At 50.7% G+C, this 18,476-nt stretch overlaps 7 protein-coding genes across 7 annotated transcripts; 4 read left to right on the forward strand and 3 right to left on the reverse strand.

The window, feature by feature from the left end:
• Positions 1-609: 609 nt before the first annotated feature.
• Positions 610-2,012, forward strand: MIND_00094200 (uncharacterized protein; the record flags this gene model as incomplete). Its single annotated transcript, XM_037357895.1, has 8 exons — positions 610-654; positions 709-860; positions 913-1,007; positions 1,061-1,116; positions 1,171-1,248; positions 1,296-1,344; positions 1,392-1,462; positions 1,512-2,012. The coding sequence occupies 8 exons, from the start codon at positions 610-612 to the stop codon at positions 2,010-2,012; spliced, it is 1,047 nt and encodes a 348-aa protein (XP_037225805.1).
• A 296-nt stretch (positions 2,013-2,308) lies between these two features.
• MIND_00094300 (NAD(P)-bd-dom domain-containing protein) lies at positions 2,309-3,468 on the forward strand (the record flags this gene model as incomplete). Its single annotated transcript, XM_037357896.1, has 3 exons — positions 2,309-2,624; positions 2,681-2,863; positions 2,918-3,468. The coding sequence occupies exons 1-3, from the start codon at positions 2,543-2,545 to the stop codon at positions 3,466-3,468; spliced, it is 816 nt and encodes a 271-aa protein (XP_037225806.1). The 5' UTR covers positions 2,309-2,542.
• Positions 3,469-3,548: 80 nt separating this feature from the next.
• Positions 3,549-5,758, reverse strand: MIND_00094400 (DUF1253-domain-containing protein; the record flags this gene model as incomplete). The annotated part of the gene is made up of 8 exons (XM_037357897.1): positions 3,549-3,756; positions 3,802-3,900; positions 3,959-4,092; positions 4,139-4,361; positions 4,414-5,028; positions 5,074-5,209; positions 5,257-5,311; positions 5,357-5,758. 8 exons carry the CDS (start codon positions 5,756-5,758, stop codon positions 3,549-3,551), a joined length of 1,872 nt encoding a protein of 623 aa, XP_037225807.1.
• Positions 5,759-5,790: 32 nt separating this feature from the next.
• MIND_00094500 (DNA topoisomerase) lies at positions 5,791-9,507 on the forward strand (the record flags this gene model as incomplete). Its single annotated transcript, XM_037357898.1, has 18 exons — positions 5,791-5,922; positions 5,971-6,338; positions 6,384-6,556; positions 6,608-6,866; positions 6,914-6,995; positions 7,046-7,208; positions 7,237-7,446; positions 7,493-7,684; positions 7,732-7,910; positions 7,961-8,086; positions 8,131-8,257; positions 8,310-8,436; positions 8,487-8,682; positions 8,718-8,984; positions 9,036-9,119; positions 9,165-9,263; positions 9,312-9,386; positions 9,475-9,507. The coding sequence occupies exons 1-18, from the start codon at positions 5,842-5,844 to the stop codon at positions 9,505-9,507; spliced, it is 2,841 nt and encodes a 946-aa protein (XP_037225808.1). The 5' UTR covers positions 5,791-5,841.
• A 3,200-nt stretch (positions 9,508-12,707) lies between these two features.
• On the reverse strand, positions 12,708-14,427 carry MIND_00094700 (Malate synthase; the record flags this gene model as incomplete). The annotated part of the gene is made up of 3 exons (XM_037357899.1): positions 12,708-13,848; positions 13,900-14,035; positions 14,082-14,427. 3 exons carry the CDS (start codon positions 14,425-14,427, stop codon positions 12,708-12,710), a joined length of 1,623 nt encoding a protein of 540 aa, XP_037225809.1.
• A 228-nt stretch (positions 14,428-14,655) lies between these two features.
• On the reverse strand, positions 14,656-15,465 carry MIND_00094800 (Protein GET1; the record flags this gene model as incomplete). The annotated part of the gene is made up of 5 exons (XM_037357900.1): positions 15,367-15,465; positions 15,137-15,317; positions 14,909-15,091; positions 14,770-14,853; positions 14,656-14,717 (listed from the first exon to the last, which is right to left on the reverse strand). Exons 1-5 carry the CDS (start codon positions 15,448-15,450, stop codon positions 14,656-14,658), a joined length of 594 nt encoding a protein of 197 aa, XP_037225810.1. The 5' UTR covers positions 15,451-15,465.
• A 201-nt stretch (positions 15,466-15,666) lies between these two features.
• MIND_00094900 (Protein kinase domain-containing protein) lies at positions 15,667-17,629 on the forward strand (the record flags this gene model as incomplete). Its single annotated transcript, XM_037357901.1, has 7 exons — positions 15,667-16,612; positions 16,663-16,891; positions 16,938-17,009; positions 17,063-17,131; positions 17,181-17,252; positions 17,305-17,433; positions 17,482-17,629. The coding sequence occupies 7 exons, from the start codon at positions 15,667-15,669 to the stop codon at positions 17,627-17,629; spliced, it is 1,665 nt and encodes a 554-aa protein (XP_037225811.1).
• Positions 17,630-18,476: the final 847 nt, after the last annotated feature.

Raw genomic sequence — 18,476 nt, forward strand, 5'->3', positions numbered from 1 at the left:
GCCTACCACACATGTTTACAGGGGACCATATCCCGGCGTCCAAATGTCACCTTCGCGTGTCGATTTTGAGTGCCTGTTCATCAGGTTCATCCCACTGGCAATTGAAAAACAGATGCATAGACTGTTTTCAGTGGCAAGGGGTCCAATGATTTTCAATGTCATCGAACAGGACTGAAGTGAATCGTCTCGATAGATGTTCACACTTGATGATTTTCGTGCCTTCCCCTCAACTTCCGCTGACTTCCAGACGGTTCCACTTGACAGTCCTCCCTAACCTCAAAAAATCCCGGCTTTGAGGGCCCGAATGTTGGGTGCCTGAAGGGCCGACCGAACAGTTGTGCGCATTTTCAAGCTGATCATTGATTCCACGCGAAAATGCAGCTCTAGACGGGTTTCCTGGTTGCTGATTGGATTCATTGGAAGCAGCAGCGGCCTTCAATAAGCCAGGGATTGCTTTCTTGCGAACAGTCTGCATTCAGCATAGACCATCCACAACACGACGATCTTTTTGTGGAGACTCCTATCCACCCAGGGGTTCTCGTCATATGGCCAACAGCCGCCGAAGCGCGTATAAAAGTGATTCCAAGCCAAACGAGGATCCGTTGAACAATGGCTCCGCCTCCTCCAATCGTTGTCTACGTCTTGGGCGGTTGGGTGAGTCTCTTATGGTGGTTTCCGGGTTCCCAAGTCTCACTTTTGCTTGGTTAGGATTTGGGTATTTGCGGGGATCTCCTCCTCCAGGGTGTCATTTTCGCGCAAATATCGCACTACTTCAGTCTCTACCACTCGGATGTGCCAGCGCTTCGCATGTTTGTCCTTGGTCTCCTGCTCCTCACAACGCTCAAGTCGATGCAAATGATGTGCGTGGCTCGATGCTTCGTTTCAGATGTTGAGCTGACGGATTTTGTTCAGTGCTGTTATGTGGGTGCAAAATGTCGTCTACTTCACCAAAATCGCCCCAGCAGCGAGGATGTTCCTTGCTCACTGGACTGAACAAATCAGCCTGGGTATCGACTCTGGGACCTATATTTGTTTCCTTGCTCATCTACGTTTTCTGCAGGCTTGGGCGCATGCGTGCATTTTTACGTTCAACTGTTTCTCGTCCACCGTCTTTGGGTAATAACGTTTGCTATAACTACTTACTTAGCCGGCTGACAGACGACTTTATAGGTCCTTAGTAAAAACCTTTACATCGTCGCTACGCTATTGGTGGTCTTTAGCTTTGCGTGGGTTGCGTCTTTGGTGGCGGTGTGTATCGGCTCCGTTGTCGTGATGCATCCATTGACTTCGCCCAGATGGTCTTCTCTTTCCATAACGTCGATTCGCCACTGCGAGGCATATGGAGTTGGTAATTTTGGATTGCATACGAGTTGGCTGAATAATCTTGACAGTTTCGATCCACATTGGCATTGTGTTCGGTGGAGACGTTCTTCTTTGTTTCTCGACGGCGTACTTCCTTTTGGTGCGAGGGCCTTTTCTTCACACTGGAGCTAGACTGATTTACGGTATAGAAACACTCCAAACAAGTCCTGCCCCAGACTGCAGGAATGCTCAATGCAATCCTCAGACTCACCTTTCAGTCCGCCGCGCCGGGTGCCGTCTGTGCGATGATGAACCTCATAACCTCGCGAACTTCAGTCAATCCAAGCAATCCATTCAACGTCTCCCTGATGCTTTCCATCATCACGACTGATATCCTCCCCAAAATATATGCCGTCAGTGCCATGTATACCTTGAACTCTCGGCGCGCAATACGCCTGGCCGGTTCGTCGGGCCATGACACTAGTAGCAACGAAGGGCCAAGTGGGGGGAGGAGAACGGGTCCGAGTGGTGGACGGGGCGTCGAACTGGGGACATTTGGGGGGGTCCAACGAATCCAAGTTCGCACACAGGTGCAAACTACCCACCATACAGATGAGGATGGTGTCATGTTTGGACAAGACGATACCGATAGGAAGGCCCGGGGAATGGAAGAGGCTAGTCTCGAAACAGATAAGAGAGGTTTACGTTGATTTTTTTTTTTGAAAATCATGGTTGCAGGCAAGTTGCAGTGTGGCTGAGTTTTAGAGCCTCCTCGTTAGCATGGTGATTTTCGTTCTCTCTGTCATGCTCAAAATGTAATCATATCTAGTCTCTCCGTTTTCTTGCGGACTGTCCCACAATCGAAATGATCCGGTAGTCTCGAGGAGTCGGACGCCGCATCGACGTTGTCACAAACGATTATCATAGATACTTAGATAGCGATCCTGTAGATGGACTTGAGGCTTCCTCAACGTCATAGTGCACGTGACATATCAGACCTGATTCCCGACTATCATGGGGAAACTGTTCTCCTCCGACTGTGCTGCTACTGCGGACGACACCAGGTATAACTTGGCATTTGAAGCAGCGAGGATTCGTAGCCTTCCGAAGAGCGCTTTCCTCGGAACATGTCACAGATAATGCGGATAGCCCAAATCGGGTAAAAAGTAGCGAGCTTTGGGACCCTTTTAAACGAAGTGCGACTCTGAATCCTTTCTTTCTAACTACTCCCTCCTTTGCGATGTCAACCTTCAATACGCTTAACGTTTTTGCGATTGGGGCGTCCCGCAATATTGGTTATCTGACGGCGATTCGTCTGCTTGGTGCGTGTGTGCTTGTCATTTTCATTTGCAGCGGGGTTGTTGATATGATCACATAGAGAAAGGCGCGACTGTAACTCTTTTATTGCGCTCCAAGTCAGTTTTCGACGGGGATCAAGTCATGCAACGTTTTGTCCAGAGCGGTCAAGCACGCTTAGTTCAGGGAGATGGGTTGAAGCAAGAAGATGTCCGTCGAGCTTGGGCAGCAGCTGGTGATGTTGATGTGCTTCTTTTCACTGTTGGTGAGCTTTTCGGGCTCTTGTGAAGCAGGCGTTGGTTTCTTATCTGTTCGTCAGGTGGTATTCCCAGTTTCTCTGTCACGAAAGGCTTCATTCAAACACCCCACAACCTGGTCACTCAATGTCTGCTCAATGTTGTGTGCACCATGCCCACCAGCCAGGCACCGAAAATCATCGCGTGCTCTTCCACTGGACTCTCCCCCGTTGCCCATAAAGCGCTTCCCCTCCCCATGCGCCTGCTCTACAACTGGATCGAGCAGCCGCATAACGACAAGCTCGCGATGGAACGTGTTATCTCACATCTGGCAGGCTGGAGATGGGGCTACGAGAACAACGTAGAGGCCGACCGAGCAATCTTACCGCAGGGTTGGGAGCAGCTACCGGGCTTGCCAGCTGAGGGAAGCCACAAGAAAGTACTTGTCGTTCGGCCGGCATTTTTGACTGACGGGAAATCGGTCGCGGACGAGAAGGAGCCAGGCTATCGCTACAGTGAGCACGACTTGCCGTCTTGTTACACCATCTCGCGAGCGGACATTTCACATTTCCTTGTCAAAGCCCTTTCGGAATGGGATCAGATGCAAGGCAAACGCATCAACGTAGGGTACTAAAAAGGCTCTTGCGTTCAATGCTATAGCGAGCCTCCACGTCACATATGTTATGCCATGTAATTGTAAAGTTCTTGTAATCTTCATTGCCTGATCAACTCGGAGGCAGATTCTGTTCCAGCAATTCGCTCCAGCTGGAACCAGTCGTACTTACAGTACAACAGTCGACAAGTGACGTCTGAGGCATCGACACCTTCATCCACGAAAGGCCAAGAAAGCACCTCTGTGTAGAACTGTGGGTTGCTCGGGGGTCCATAAAATATCAGGTTTCGGACTCCGCGTATTTTGTACCTGAAAAACTTCGGCTCTCTCATCACATGACCGCGCAAGACATACCTCTTGTAAAAGTGGAAACGCTCGCTCACAAGCAGAAAAGATTTTTTCCCGCTGAAAAAAGCTTGTCTGGCCCGAGAAATATCTTGCGGTGACGAGTACCTGTCATTGTCAGCTTTGATTGCAAGTCAGGATGATGCAGAAATAAACGTGGACGCACTCCGAGAGAATCGCAAATGTAGCACCAGATTCCTTCTTGAAGTGATTTTGCACTCGAATGAAATCGAAGGATGACGGGATGAAGATGACGGTGTTTGAGCTTTGGACCGCAGATTTAAGCACCGCAGGCAGAATCTGAGGGCACTTTAGATCGCAAAACCAACGCTGACAAACAAGTTACTTGACCGGTGAAGTATTGGAACCGCCTGTCTGCCTCGTCCTTTGGATTGGGGCAGTCAAATGGTGTGAGGTTCTGCTCAATGCCGTCAGGTACTTGCACTGGAGACCATCGGCGTTCAATTCTGAGCTTGCCGGCGACGTTATTGAGATTGGCATTGAAGAGTTGTCGTGTCTCTGGTGTTTCAAGGCTTGAAAGCAGTATCGATTGACGCAGATATTCGGCCCTGGACAATGAAATCAGGTGAAAGGAAGAATGTGGATTACGTAGAGACTTACTGTCCATCCAGGTACCATGGCTTTATACGAGAGAAATCCGCGTCGTGCGAATCCTTAGGCAGCTTGTTTAGGTGTGAAAGCACGAACTTGACGTGTTCCCAATTTTGCATAAGCAAAGCCTCCATCTGGTCGACGATGAGGATTTCGATAGAAGAGAGATAGTCAGCACTCTTTTCTTTCTCAATTGACCGCCGCAGTCCCAGAGGGCTGGCCAAAATGGCATCACAGCCATAGAAGTCTGCAAACATTTTCACGCTCTTGCGTGTTAATTTGACACCCACGCGGAAGTTATCATCAACATTCCCTTTGAAGGTCTCGATTTGGTCTCGAGGATATGTTCCAGGTTCTGCCATAGCCAGTTTATCAACCATTCCCGGTGATAGACCATATTCGTTCAGAAATCGCGATTGGTTTTCGACTTGGAAGGCAGGGGAGGGCGTGTGGGATGTCAATGCGTGGAACCATTCCAGCGCGGAGTTGCGAAATGGGAGTAAGACGAGCACGGAAGGTCGAGTAAATCCCTGGTCCTGAATATCGTCAGGCGGTGAGCCATTGGGATCAGCCTTTGAAGCATGAGCCAGTCGTTCATTGTTTTTAAGAACTCTCCGCCGTTTCCTTACCAAGTCAGATTGCTACTATTGTTGAGAAGGGAGGACACACTTGGTTATATGGTTGATCGCGTGCAGGGATATTGCTTCCCGCGTACACTTTTTGTGGTCCCAAGAACTCGACGGAATGTAGAGGTCGCGATGTGAAGAAAGTGTGGACAGCAGGTCATTTTGTATGCCGATTTCTTCTAGAAGTGGATTCAACAAAAGTAGCGGGCCAAGATATAGCGCTTACCGCGAGTTTGCTTGGATTGTCGGGCCAGAAATGGTTTTTCTAAGCGTTCAAGGAGCTTTGGACAGATGAGCAAAATTTACCGCAAGCTAAGACCACTCACGTTTTTGCCTGATGACTGACCGGCCTTCTGCCCCTCAGGCACAAGTTCGATGGCTTGCCCTAACGTTGATAGCGTTTTTCGGGTCGAAGACCACAATTTTTGTTCTAATGCCGTTCTTGACTCTTCGGAGAGCAGTGCTGGCGCTCGTCCAAAATGCGACTCATAAGGGTCATCTCCTGTGTCGTCGTCTGCATAATCCTCAGGCACTTCGACGATTTCCTTCGTCTCCACCACAATTTTGGTAATCGGAGTCGATTCTTCAGTCTCGAAGCGGGCTACTTTCCGGGAGTTGAGCTTTTTAGACGGAAAATCATCGACTGCAGCCCATTTCCGCTTGCTGGATTTGGTTGCCGATACATTGAGAAGTGTAAGCAGCTTGGTGGTGGTCGCCCCTGCATCCATTGCGTGATCATGTGATCAGCGCGACTTGACCACAACACCCTTTCACTCAGTCTCACTGCTCTAGTTACGCGTCAAGGCTCTCCATGCGCGTGCTTTGCGTAGCGGAGAAACCTTCCATTGCAAAATCTATCACTCAAATCTTGTCGGGGAACCAATTCCAAACTGTTGTGTCCTCTTTTGCCTGCTTTCGGCCCTTCAATAACTTTCTATAGCGGAACTCGAGCATTGGGTATATAAAGAACTACGACTTTGACTATAACTACACGCGGGCACAGTATACAGTTACAGCCGTCGCGGGCCACTTGATTGCTCACGACTTCCCTGACCGTTACCGTGGCTGGTCTTCTTGTGACCCTCTCACCCTTTTCGACGCACCAGTCGTGACCAAGACGAATGGCAAGGATGGAGAGCACATCGAAAAGAACCTTAGGAATGAAGCAAGACGTGCAGATATGCTTATGATTTGGACCGACTGTGATAGAGAGGGGGAGCACATTGGCGCTGAAATCCGGACGATATGTCGGAAGGCTAAACCGAACATTGTCGTCAAGCGGGCCCGTTTTAGCGCAATTATTGCTCAGTGCGTTGTTTTCTTATTCGTGTTTCCCCGTTAACGTCGTTATAGACAAATACATAACGCTGCACAACACCCAGTCGACTTGGATCAAGCTCAAGCAGATGCTGTCGAAGCTCGTATCTTGCTTGATCTTCGTATCGGTGCTGCTTTTACGCGCATGCAAACCCTCACGCTTAAACCTGGTGTTCCTCAAATACCCGAGAAAGCCATTGTGTCTTACGGTACTTGGTCAGGAACAACGCTCGGATTGTTATCTTACCTCATGTTTTCAGGACCATGCCAGTTTCCAACCCTTGGATTCGTTGTTCAACGATTTCTTCAAGTGAAAAACTTCGTGCCTGAGCCCTTTTGGTACATCTTTCTGTCTCTTTCGCGTCCCGATGCCTCACAAGGTGGCAATGTCGTGACTGAATTTAAATGGAGGAGAGGGCACCTCTTCGACCAAGACGTTTCGACCGCTATATATGAACATGTCGCCGATAATCGACGAGCCAAAGTCACCAAAGTTCAAGAGAAAGACACTAAGAAATGGTCCATTTTCTGATCATTTGTGATACGATCCGCTCAATATGTTGAAGGAAGCCTCTGCCACTCACAACGGTCGAACTTCAGAAAGCTGGATCCAGGCTTCTCAAGATGACACCTAAACGCGTTCTTGAGGTTGGAGGAAACGGTTTATTGCGCGTTTTCTTCGACTAAGATCGATGCAGGTTGCGGAAAAACTTTACCAGCGCGGTCTTCTCTCGTATCCTCGCACAGAAACCGACCAATACGATCCGGCCTTCGACTTCATGACTCTTATTGAAAAACAAGAGCAGGATGGGCAATGGGGTAATTTTGCAACCAGGCACGCAAAGCTTTTTCATCTCTACTGTGCTCAATTGTTATAGCCTACGGCAAGGGGGTTTCAATACTCCCCGCAAGGGCAAGAAGAATGATCAGGCCCATCCTCCCATCCATCCCACAGGCTATGCCGCTAACTTGGAAGGGGAAGAAAAGCGGGTGTTTGAGTTTGTGACCCGTCGCTTTCTTGCCTGCTGTTCCAAGGATGCAGAAGGCTCTCTGACAACGGTTGAGGTTATCTGCGGCGGCGAAGAATTTTTCGCAACTGGTTCGCTCATTCCTCGGTCACAACCTTCAGTAACATGATCATCTAGGCTTGGTCGTCCACCAGAAAAACTATTTATTGGTGTACACCTACGAAAAGTGGACTGGCAATCAGGTTCCGGACTTCGCCGAGGGTGAAGAGTTCCAGCCGTCCGTTTTGGAGCTTCGTCAAGGCAGTACTACCTCACCGAAGTATCTGACTGAAGCGGATTTGGTTACGCTTATGGACAAAAATGGCATTGGTTAGTCGCAGAATCTTACTTTTCTACCTGGTTGACTTATCTCGCAGGCACCGACGCGACTATTGCCCAACACATCGACACGATCATTAACCGTGAATACGTGATTGAGAAGGCAGAAGGTGGCACGAAATATCTCCTACCATCGACACTTGGTATTGGTCTCGTTGAGGGCTACAATGATCTTGGCCTTGAACAGAGTCTGAGCAAACCACAACTTCGTCGCGAGGTACGTGACCTAAGGTTTCCATCACCCATCCTTGTTGAGTATGTATCTAGACAGAACGTAGCATGGTGCAAATCTGCAATGGTGTCAAGACGAAGGACGTGATGCTCCAAGAAAGTATCGATCAATACCGTGCGATGTTCATCTCGACCAGAGGACAGTTCAATCGTGTGACTGCAGTATGATTTCAGCTACTATCCGTCGTCGTATTAAAATGTTTCAGTGCGTTCGGCGGTATCTCGGTGGCAACAACAATGGGGCACGTGGTGGCAATGAGGGTGGAGGTGGGGGTGGTGGCAATGGGGCTGGAGGTGGGGGTGGTGGCAATGGGGCTGGAGGTGGAGGCGGAGGTGGGGGCGGGCACGGTCACGGGAATGGTGGCGGTGCTGATGGACCTCCAAGACGTGGTGGCCCAGGTCGTGGGAGGGGGGGAAGAGCTGCACCTGTTTCCCGCCATCGTACTCCGTCACCTTTTGATCCCGATGACGAACAAGACTTTCATGGCGGACCACCACCTGCTCCTCAACCAGTCCGTCAGGCTCCAAGGGCCCATCAGCAACAACGACCTGATTCCCCAAGACAAGCCTCTGCAGTAAACCATGATCCGACGATCCCTCAATGCAAATGTCATGCCCCAGCGATAACGCTTACGGTCGTGAAAGAAGTTGAAACCAAAGGCAGAAAGTTTTGGAGTTGTGGGGCCGGAAAGAACTGCGGCTTCTTCCAATGGGTTGAGGAGAGTACGAATGTACCACAGAAACGCACTTTCTCACAGGTACGTGATATAATCACACCAATATCGTTGCTCAGGCTGGTCTTCATAGCGACAAGAACCTTCAAAAGATCGTCAGTGCAGATGCGGAAATCCTGCTGTCCAAAGAACAGTACAAAAGGAAAGCCAGAACAAAGGTCGACAGTTCTGGAAATGCGCTAAACCTCAAGGCTCCGAGTGTAACTTCTTCGAGTGGGACGATGAGCCTCCAAGAAGTGTTGCTGGACCTTCCTCACAAGCAGCATCCGGGAGTGGATCTGCCACCGAATGCTTCAAATGCAAGGAGATTGGCCATTGGGCTGCTGGTAAGCTTCGCCTCACCCACAGCAAGTGCTATTTCACCAGATTGTAACTAGATTGTCCTGCCACACGCGGCAACAAGTACAATGCTCCAACGGGACCTTGCTATCGGTGCAACCAGGAAGGGCATATCTCTAACGGTTGGTCCGGCGGACTTTCCGTTTTCCTCCACTGACAGCGCATAGACTGTCCCAGTGGCGGCGAAGCCAAGAGATCCAAGTCAACAACGTCCACTGCCAACGGTTCATGTTTTACATGTGGAGAGCAAGGGCATTATTCAAGCAGTGCGTAATAATTTTGTTGGTCAATTTTTTTGGACTGAAACCGGAAAGACTGCCCCAACGGTGGCAGATCAAAAAGCAATGCCAAGTGCTTTAGCTGTGGAGAAGAAGGACATTACTCCTCGGGTGCGTATTCAAGTGTCGAGTCGGATATATCTAACACCCTCCAAGCATGTCCAAATGGAAAGGCGTCATCATCATCATCATCATCTAGACCTTCAAAGACTCGAGGTGGTGGGAGGAGTAAGAGTCAAGGCAGCACGAGAGGGGGCTCGAAACGTGGGCGAGGGAAATCAAGGACAACAACTAGTACCTACAGTATCCCCACATAATCCAATTCTCCCTGTATTTCTTTTTTACCAATGTATGACTAATAGTCCCTTGTTCAGCAGCGAACTTCGCGACTACCCTTGGTTCCCTGGTTGGAATGAAACGGGGGAATGCTGAGCCGAACTCTGCCAGTGCATAATGGTGATCGGCCATCAATCGGCAAAGGCTTTTGTGAATGTGGCTTGGTGATGCGTCACGCCATCAGACAACGTAATCTGGACTATGATGGCGAACAATTGTACTTCTCAAGAGTCAAGGCCTCAGGTCCAGTTGAAGTCCAGCCGAGCGAAGAACGCGTTGAATGTTCCTGAGGATTCCTGGAGCGTTGCTGCAGCGTCAGCTGACAACAACACGGTAATGATCGGCCACCGTTTACAGCCGTTTACCCATCAAGTTCCCTGGAAATTACCCCACACGGAACGTGACCGAAAGAAAAATGCAAACTATCCTAGATCATACCGTTAGCGTCGGCTCTTGTCTCTTACCACCACAGCAATGGCGTCCGGCTCCCTCACCAACGAAAAAGCCTCGTACGAAGAGGCTGAGGTCGCAAGCAAAGAGCAACAATACACCGGCGAGCACTCCGATCCCGCTTCTCGCAAGAGAATATTGAGGAAGCTCGACGTTCATCTCCTCCCATTCGTCGCGTTACTCTACCTGCTCTCATTCTTGTACGCCTTCCAAACCTTACCACGCTCCATGGCTTACATTACCTTCTACCACCAAGGGATCGAGCGAATATCGTGCGTGTTTTGTCTTCAGTCCTTGCTTGTCCGATGACCGACTGTCTTCTCTTAGGGCAATGCTCGCGTCGCTGGTCAATTTCCTTCTCCGCTGATCCTGCATATTCTGAAGCGAAGAGCTCAGGCATGGCGAGGGACGCCCACCTGGTCGGCTTTCGCTACAACATTGTTGGTTTTTCGCGATTCTGTTCCTGAATTACAGCTAAGATTTACGACAGATCGCGGCAGTCTTCTTCGTATGCGCGTCGTGCCTTATGTCGCGCTTCTTCTCATGTCTGTTGAAAGATTCCGTATGCATTGGCAGAAGTGCCATCGTAAGCACAATCTGTCGTACTCTTGGCGCCTCACAATCTTTGTCAGAAACATCATTTTGAAGTTGGTCCGCCCATCGCGATGGAGTGAGTGGGTCTCATTGCGATAGAGTCCGACCTCTAACTCGATATAGTTCCCTCTATCATGCTCTCATGGGGTTGGTCGACTTGATATCCTTGCGCGTCACCTCACAATTCGTGCTAGGACTCGTCATGACCTTGATGTGTCTCTGCAAGACATATGAGCAGCTCGTGATGTAGGTTCAGTCCGGTTGTTCGAAAACTCAATTCACAATCTTCTATAGTGCGCGAGTCTTCCTTGGCCTTACCGAAGCAGGGTTGTTTCCTGGAGTAAGCAACCTTCCGGCAGTCACACACTCTCCTTGACGAGAAGATAGATCACCTTCTACCTTTCTCTTTGGTATCGCAGACGGGATGTAGCTGCCCGTGTGGCTATATTCTTCTCAGCTGCGACTATTGCCGGTGCGTTTGGTGGTATCCTTGCGTTTGGCATCGAGAAGATGGACGGCATCGGTGGTGTATGTGTTCTGACTAACCTTGACTGTCATGGCCTCATCGGGTTTGTTCCTTAGCTTCACGGTTGGCAATGGATCTTCTGCTTGGAGGGACTAGGCAAGTCTGTTATGCGCTGGATTGAACACATATCTGACACCCATTCAGCGACAATCATCGGTAATGAAATCTACATAGCCGTTTGGTCCTTGAACAAACACTTTCGCAGTTGCCTTTGCGTCGTATTTCTATATGCACGACGTATGTGGTTGGTTCCTTTCTGATCCGCGTTAACGAGCTTCTATAGTACCCCGCCACTGCGGGCTTCCTCACTGAGAGTGAACGTGCTGAGATCGTCTATATGCTCAGAGAAGACGCCCAAGACCTGGCAACACATTATGAGACCAAGTTTGTTTGGCAAGCCATGACCGACTATCGGACCTACGTCCAAATCGGCATTTACATGGGAGTGCTCATCCCCGTCTATGCCATCGCTCTGTTTACTCCCACCATCGTCCAGCAACTGGGGTACTCTGCCGCCCAGGCCCAGTTGTTGACCGTCCCACCCTTTATCTGCGGTTGTATTGCAACCATTGCCATTGGCATTTACTCCGACAAATATAATCTGCGGGGTCCTTTCATCATCGGTCCTGCCTTTGTCTCATTGATTGGGTTTGCTTAGATTTCATAGTTTTTGACTTGCCACACCTAACTCTTCCCAGTTACATCGTACTCTACACCCAAACGAAGCCAGGTGCCGCCTATGTTGGTGCTATCTTGGCTGCGATGGGTGTCTACCCCACCATTGCCGTGAACTTGGCATGGGCGGGGAGCATTGCGGGCGGCGACGTTCGCAAGGGCGTCGTCATTGCCATGGTTATCGGTCTCGGTAACCTTGGAGGGTGAGTTGCGCTGTTCAGTAAGGTACATAGACATTGACACTGAAGCACCCAGAATCTGCTCCTCCTTCATCTACTATCAACCGCCGCGCTTCCACATCGGCCACGGCACGATCATGGGCTGGCTCAGTCTTTCGTGCGCTAATGTTCCCCTGTTGTCATATCGGTCTCTTATTTTATTTTCCTCGCCCAGGATCCTCCTGAGCTGTTTCGCCATGTGGGACTTCAAGCGTCTTAACAAGAAGCGCGACGAGTACTGCGCGCGCGAGGGGATTGACGAGAGCCGGAGGGCAGAATTCAGGGACATGGGCAGCGAAAGTCCTCTGTTCCGGTGAGTGTTCGGTCCGTAACTTGCGCTTTGCGCTGATAGTCGGTAGATACACGATCTAGGCCACCGGAATCTTCGAGAAGATTCGTAATAATGGGCGTATCGTAAACTACATGTATTTCCATCTTAGGTTGGTTAGTCTATGACCAATTTTCTATGTTTGAGTTCCGAAGAACTTGCCCTGTCCGGCACGTGACCCGCGTTGGGTGCCCAACTTTGCAAAATGCCGTTCAGAATTTTGAAGCCTCATACTCTAGATAAATCAAACTAATAGTACATAGTACACTACGATGTGTCTTCATGACCAAGTCCATGGTTTTACTCTACAAAGATGCCTTTTGCCATTTGGAGGGAACGCCATCCGCCATCGCCAGATACGGCATCAAGTCGCTCGTTAAAAACTCGCTCGCCCACTCTTTTCGCACTTGCCCCTTGAGATACTCGACCGCAACGCCAACATCTGCCTCTTTCACGCCGGGAGCAAGCTTCTTCACAGTCGGCGCAAGCTCTTTCACGAGCTGATCGACGAGTTCCGCCGTCACGGCCTCCCCAGTTTCCATCCGTGCGCCGTATTTGACCCATTGCCACAACTGAACACGCGTGATTTCCGCAGTAGCAGCATCCTCCATGAGATAGTTCAGTGGAATGCAGCCGTTGCCACCAATCCAGGCAGCCGTATAAGCCAGCGAAGTGGCCACATTCTCGCGAACGCCGGCCTCGGTGATTTGACCAGGCACAGTGGTGTTGAGGAGGTCGTTTGCAGCAACACGGACTTCTTCGCGGCGGTTGTGGTACTGGTTGGGCCCGGGCATGTGCTGGTCGAAGATAGGACGAGCGATTTGCTCAATAAGTGGGTGAGCAATCCAAGTCCCGTCGTGGCCAGCGGTAACCTCCCTCAGTTTGTCGGCGCGGACCTTGTTCATAGCAACCTCATTTGCCTGAGGGTCGTCCTTGATGGGGATCTGAGCGGACATACCGCCCATCGCAGCAACTTTGCGACGATGGCACGTTTGGATCAACAGCCGAACATAAGCATCCATAAACCCAACGGTCATCGTAACGTCTTTGCGGTCAGGCAAAACAGCACCACGGTCAGCACGACGTTTCTTGATGAAGCTAAAGATATAGTCCCAACGGCCACAGTTGAGACCAGAAGAGTGGTTGCGCAGTTCAAAAAGAATCTCCTCCATTTGAAATGCGGCTGGGAGAGTCTCGATGAGAACAGTGGCGCGGATGGTGTTGTGTGGGATGCCAAGGTAGGACTGGGAAAGGAGGAATATATCATTCCATAGACGCGCTTCCTTGTAGTGTTCCATTTTGGGAAGGTAGAAGTAGGGACCAGAACCGCGTTTGATGAGCTCATGGGCATTGTGGAAGAAGTAAAGCGCAAAGTCGAAGATAGAACCAGACACGGGAGTGTTATCCACTGTTACACGAGGTTCGTCGAGATGCCAGCCACGAGGACTAGGAATAGGAATAAACACGAGTTGCGATAAAGAGAATAAATAGACACACCGTACAATCAGCACAGCAGGCTTCTCGCCAAGTTTGTACTGCTTCCCGTTGGACTCGAAATCGATTTGGCGACGGACGGCGTCACGGAGGTTGAGTTGACCATTGATCATGTTTGCAAACGTCGGTGCGCTCGAATCTGGTTCAATGAGTAAGTTTTCCGAGGCAAAAAAGGTTTTGCTTGCCTTCAAAGTCAGCCATGAATGTCTTCGCCCCGCTGTTCAACGCGTTGATGACCATTTTGCGGTCAGTTGGACCGGTAATCTCAACGCGACGGTCTTCAAGCCCAGGGCCTGGGGGAGCGCAATGCCATGCAGCTTCAGAACGGATAGAAGCAGTCTCTGGAGGAAAGTCGAGGGGTGCACCAGAATCCCATTTGCGTTGTTGATCGGCTCGAGCAGCAAGGAGAGCTTTACGAGTTGGTTCGAATGTGCGATGAAGAGTAGCGAGAAAAGTGAGAGCAGCATCGGTAAGGATGACCTCCTGCGCTTTGGGCGCTACGCGAGAGTGGATTTGGACGCCCTTGACCATGGTGGAGTAAGACAAGAAGGAAATGAGTGCGTTAAAGCGGCACTCCGTGATGGAATTTAAGGGGTTGCGCGTCATTGACAGGTCCGGGCTTAATCACAAGGGCTTTTCGGCGACGGAACCAGGGATTACCGTTGTCTAAATATTTTTCCGATGTTTAAACTAGGCTAGGCTTCGTCTGGTTCTCACCACGAATCGAATAAGTTGGTTTACACTGAAGTAACCTCGCATTCAAGTCGAGTTTGCGGTGTTGGCTATCGGCTCCTCCTTTTCCTTTTCCGTCTCCGTCTCGGCTACCCGCGTATGAGCCGAAGATAAAATATCAAATGCAATCCAGATACGCACCGGCAAGGAGTTCCTTTACGACCCGCTCTCCAACTTTAAGCACCCGACGGCATGCCATCTGCCAAACTCCAACACTCACAGAACCTTTTACGACCATAAGTGCTTCCACACAACAGGTTCAACAACGATAACAACCCACCCTTAGGCGCAAAGGGAAGCGCCAGCCACCACCCCAATGGTCCCAGCCAGCCTGGCGGCAGGTAGAACACTGCCGACTTACGATACCACCACCCAACCGTGAATTGTAGCCCAGTCGTGAACACCCAGATGGCTGTGTTAAACTTGAGAGAGAACGTCGTTCGTCGCGTTGCAATCTCCCCGTCTGTCTTGTGTTAGCCCTCGCATATTTTCCCCCAACTCGACGCACTCAATTTCTCCAATTCAGCTATACCTTTGTCCACCGACCGTCTGAGCTTCGCCCACTTTGCAAACTGGTCCTGCGCGCTCGTTCGTAGCAGCTCAGCCTTAAGCGTGAGTAGCTCGCTCTTCAAGGCCTTTTGTCGTTGCGCGGTTGCCGCGTGGAACAGTTGCAAGTGCAGCCCGTACACCTGCGTTTGGAATGAGTTATATTTTTGGGGGGTAAAATAGCTCGCAAACCAACTCAAGGAGAACGGACTGGCCGATCCATGCAATTAGCTCTGTTAAGAACACAAGGGCGAATATAAAAAACAACAGAGCCATCGAGGACAACCACGACGCCTGTGACTGACCGTGACTCACTGCCACAGTCATCCGAAAATGCAAGACATCGCAAGGATGTTTCGCGGCCGAGTATAGTCTCGGAAGCGAACTCTTGCACTCGTATAAAGGAAACTCGAACGGCTAATTGAGTTTTTGTGCTTCCGGTCCACTTCTTCGCCCAAACCCTCTAATTTTTCACAAAACACATCACCTGCAATGCGTTCAACTTGCTCACTCTCTGCGGACCTACCTGACCTTGTCGGCGCCATTGTTGACGACGGTTTCTTTCGCTTAACCGAGCTCCTCGACATCGGGAGGTTCTCCAGAGTCTATAAGGCTGTATCAATCACCGATCCCGACCTGCCACCATGCGCCATCAAGTGCATGCGCCGAGTCGATTCTGACGCCGAGAGATTCGAGGAGTTGCGAAGCGAGATTTATTTACATGCCCGTGTTGCCGACCTGCCTGGTGTCGCATCTTTCTCTCGTGTTTTCACCGAGGCACCTGGTACCAACGACGAGCTCGTTTTTCTGGTGCTCGAGTTTGTCCCAACAAATTTCGAGCGTCTAATCCTCGATATCAACCACTTCTCCGACCGATTCATGGTCATCAACCGCTCTTTCTGCGAACTTCTTGACGCAATTGAGGCCTGTCACTCCGCGCAAGTCTTTCACTGTGATATCCGCCCGGCAAATGTCCTATGTGACACAAACGGCCTCAATATCCGACTGACTGACTTTGGTCTTGCCACGGAGGAGCCAAACGCATGTCTTGGTCGAGGAGAGGCTGCCTATCTGACTCCTGAGGCGACCAGCGGACTGGCTCTGTCCCACTCCGCTCAGGGTGCTGACCTGTGGGCTCTTGCAGTTCTTCTCTTTGTTCTCATCACCGGAGAAGTGCCCTGGACTCGTGCACACATGGACGACCCCCGCTACGCAGCTTTTCGTGTCGACCCTGACACCTTTCTTCAGGACGAGCATCTGCTGTCGCCTGTCGCAGCGAGTTTCTTTAGAAGGTGTTTCTCCATTTCGCCCATTCTCCGCCCATCCCTAGCCTGCATGCGTGAAATGGTGCTGCCCATCGAAGTTTTCTCCATTGCTTCCATGGTCGGGCCACAGTCTTCGGCAGATGTTGTCCTTGCGGCATTGGGGATGACCAAGAGTGAGTATTTATCCCAAGACTTGGTTGAGCTCCTGATCGTATTGTTGTAGGCTGCGATTCTTCGTCTCTCCCACCATCACTCATACGCAAGACCGTCCCTCGCCAGTTGCTGCCCTCACTTGGGCAAGCTTTGGAGAGTTTACCGGAGATAGAGGTCTCAACTCCGCACACAGCCTCGCCCCTGCTGCCGCCTCTTCGTACTCGTGACATTTATGCATCTGCTTCCTTGGAGGCGCTTCGGCGATCTGTCGATCCCCAGCCCGCAACGCCGTTGTTGCCGTGAGTACATTGTTGTCGCCAATTCTCTTGACTTATCTCTGCTCAGCCTTCTCGACTCGCGAGTATTCATCTGGCCAACGCCCGGACCAAAATTTACTACGACCCCGCGACTTCCTTCGTATGCACCTTTTACCTCGTTACCTCCAACAGCACTAACTCAACATTCGATAGGCCTCCACCCGACACAGTCGTGCCTTCATCGTTTTTCTCCCAACTAGTTGGTCTGGAGTCCATCCCGTCGTATGTCTCTTCAATTCAACAGGGTTCTCAATACTGATTCAAATGCTAGGCTTCCCAATACCGACTCGTTGCCTCCGCTGGCTGAGCTCCTGCGGGACTTCTCGGACGATCCGCCCTCGGTGTAAGCCTCTTTATATGTCATTATGTAACTCGTCCCTGAACCATATCGTCAGGCTTCCCAACACGGACGGATTCCCTTCTCTTGCCGATCTCTTGTCGGAATCCTCGGAATCTGACTCAGATGACGTGTCGTCGTCGGCTTCTACGGACCTGACGTCACCGGAGAGCACGCCCCCCTCGTCGTGCGCTTCTTTTCTTACTCTATTCCTCTGTTGACTTAGCTGTGTTAGCCTCCCGGCCACCCACGCTGCCTCTAAGCAGTCGCTCCCGCCTCTCACCATTCCACCGCCGCTCAAGCACGTGTTACTCACCGACCCCTCTGGAGGCCAACGGTATTGCGCATCGGGATGGGCGCAGGACTCCCAACGCCGCGATTAGGGCCAGGGACGAGGGGGGTAAGTATCCTAATTTCTTTTTTCTAATATGTGCATTTGCAGTTACCCAACAATATGTGGCCCGTCACGGAAACCCACGACCGCACGACAAACGAAATCTCGATGTCCCAAACAATGTGATGCTGCTGCTCTTGGGGGACAAGTTCTGCACCCCTTGTGGCCCGAGAGGAGCAGCTTTGCAGTGTTTGGTAGACATTGAGACTATCGCGCGTTGTTGCGCCGCTCCACGATTGGTTTCGAGCTCTTTCTGGGGTGGCTTGACAGCACAGCACAAATGTGGGGCGAGTGCCGCCAATGATGTGTTCCATCATTGTCATCCCACATCTGTGCTGTGCTCTTGCTTGCTTTGGATTGTTGTCCTGAGACCGCTTTTCGGGGAGCGATGACATGCACCGGACGTTTCCGCCCTTGTGGGCTGTTACAAATGGGCGGCGCGTGTGTCACCCAACGTTGTCGCTATTTCTCTGATTCCATGGGATCGCTTGGGGGAGAAGCATCTGCAGCACTGCTTCTTCACTGAGATGAGCTGGTTTCGGGAATAAGCCTCGATGAAGGGCGGCTGGCGCTGGTGAATTGGTGACGAGTCGTCCCAACGATTGCATGTTTCGGTGGGTTGGCGATACATAGGTCTCTTGTGGGGTTACTTTGTTGTAATAATGTGTATTTTCTATAATTGATAATCCATCAACAACTCAAATCTTATCAGCATCTTATCTTCTTTGATTTTCATTGGCTATGGCGCATGTCCATACGGAGATACGTCCACATATAGACATGCGCCAATGATCCCATTTTTTCAAGATTCGGGTATAGAGATTGCCGAACCGGTG

The sequence above is a fragment of the Mycena indigotica genome (genome assembly GCF_014461135.1).
Source record: "Mycena indigotica strain 171206Taipei chromosome Unknown Mind.scaff0001, whole genome shotgun sequence".
Lineage (NCBI taxonomy): Eukaryota > Fungi > Basidiomycota > Agaricomycetes > Agaricales > Mycenaceae > Mycena > Mycena indigotica.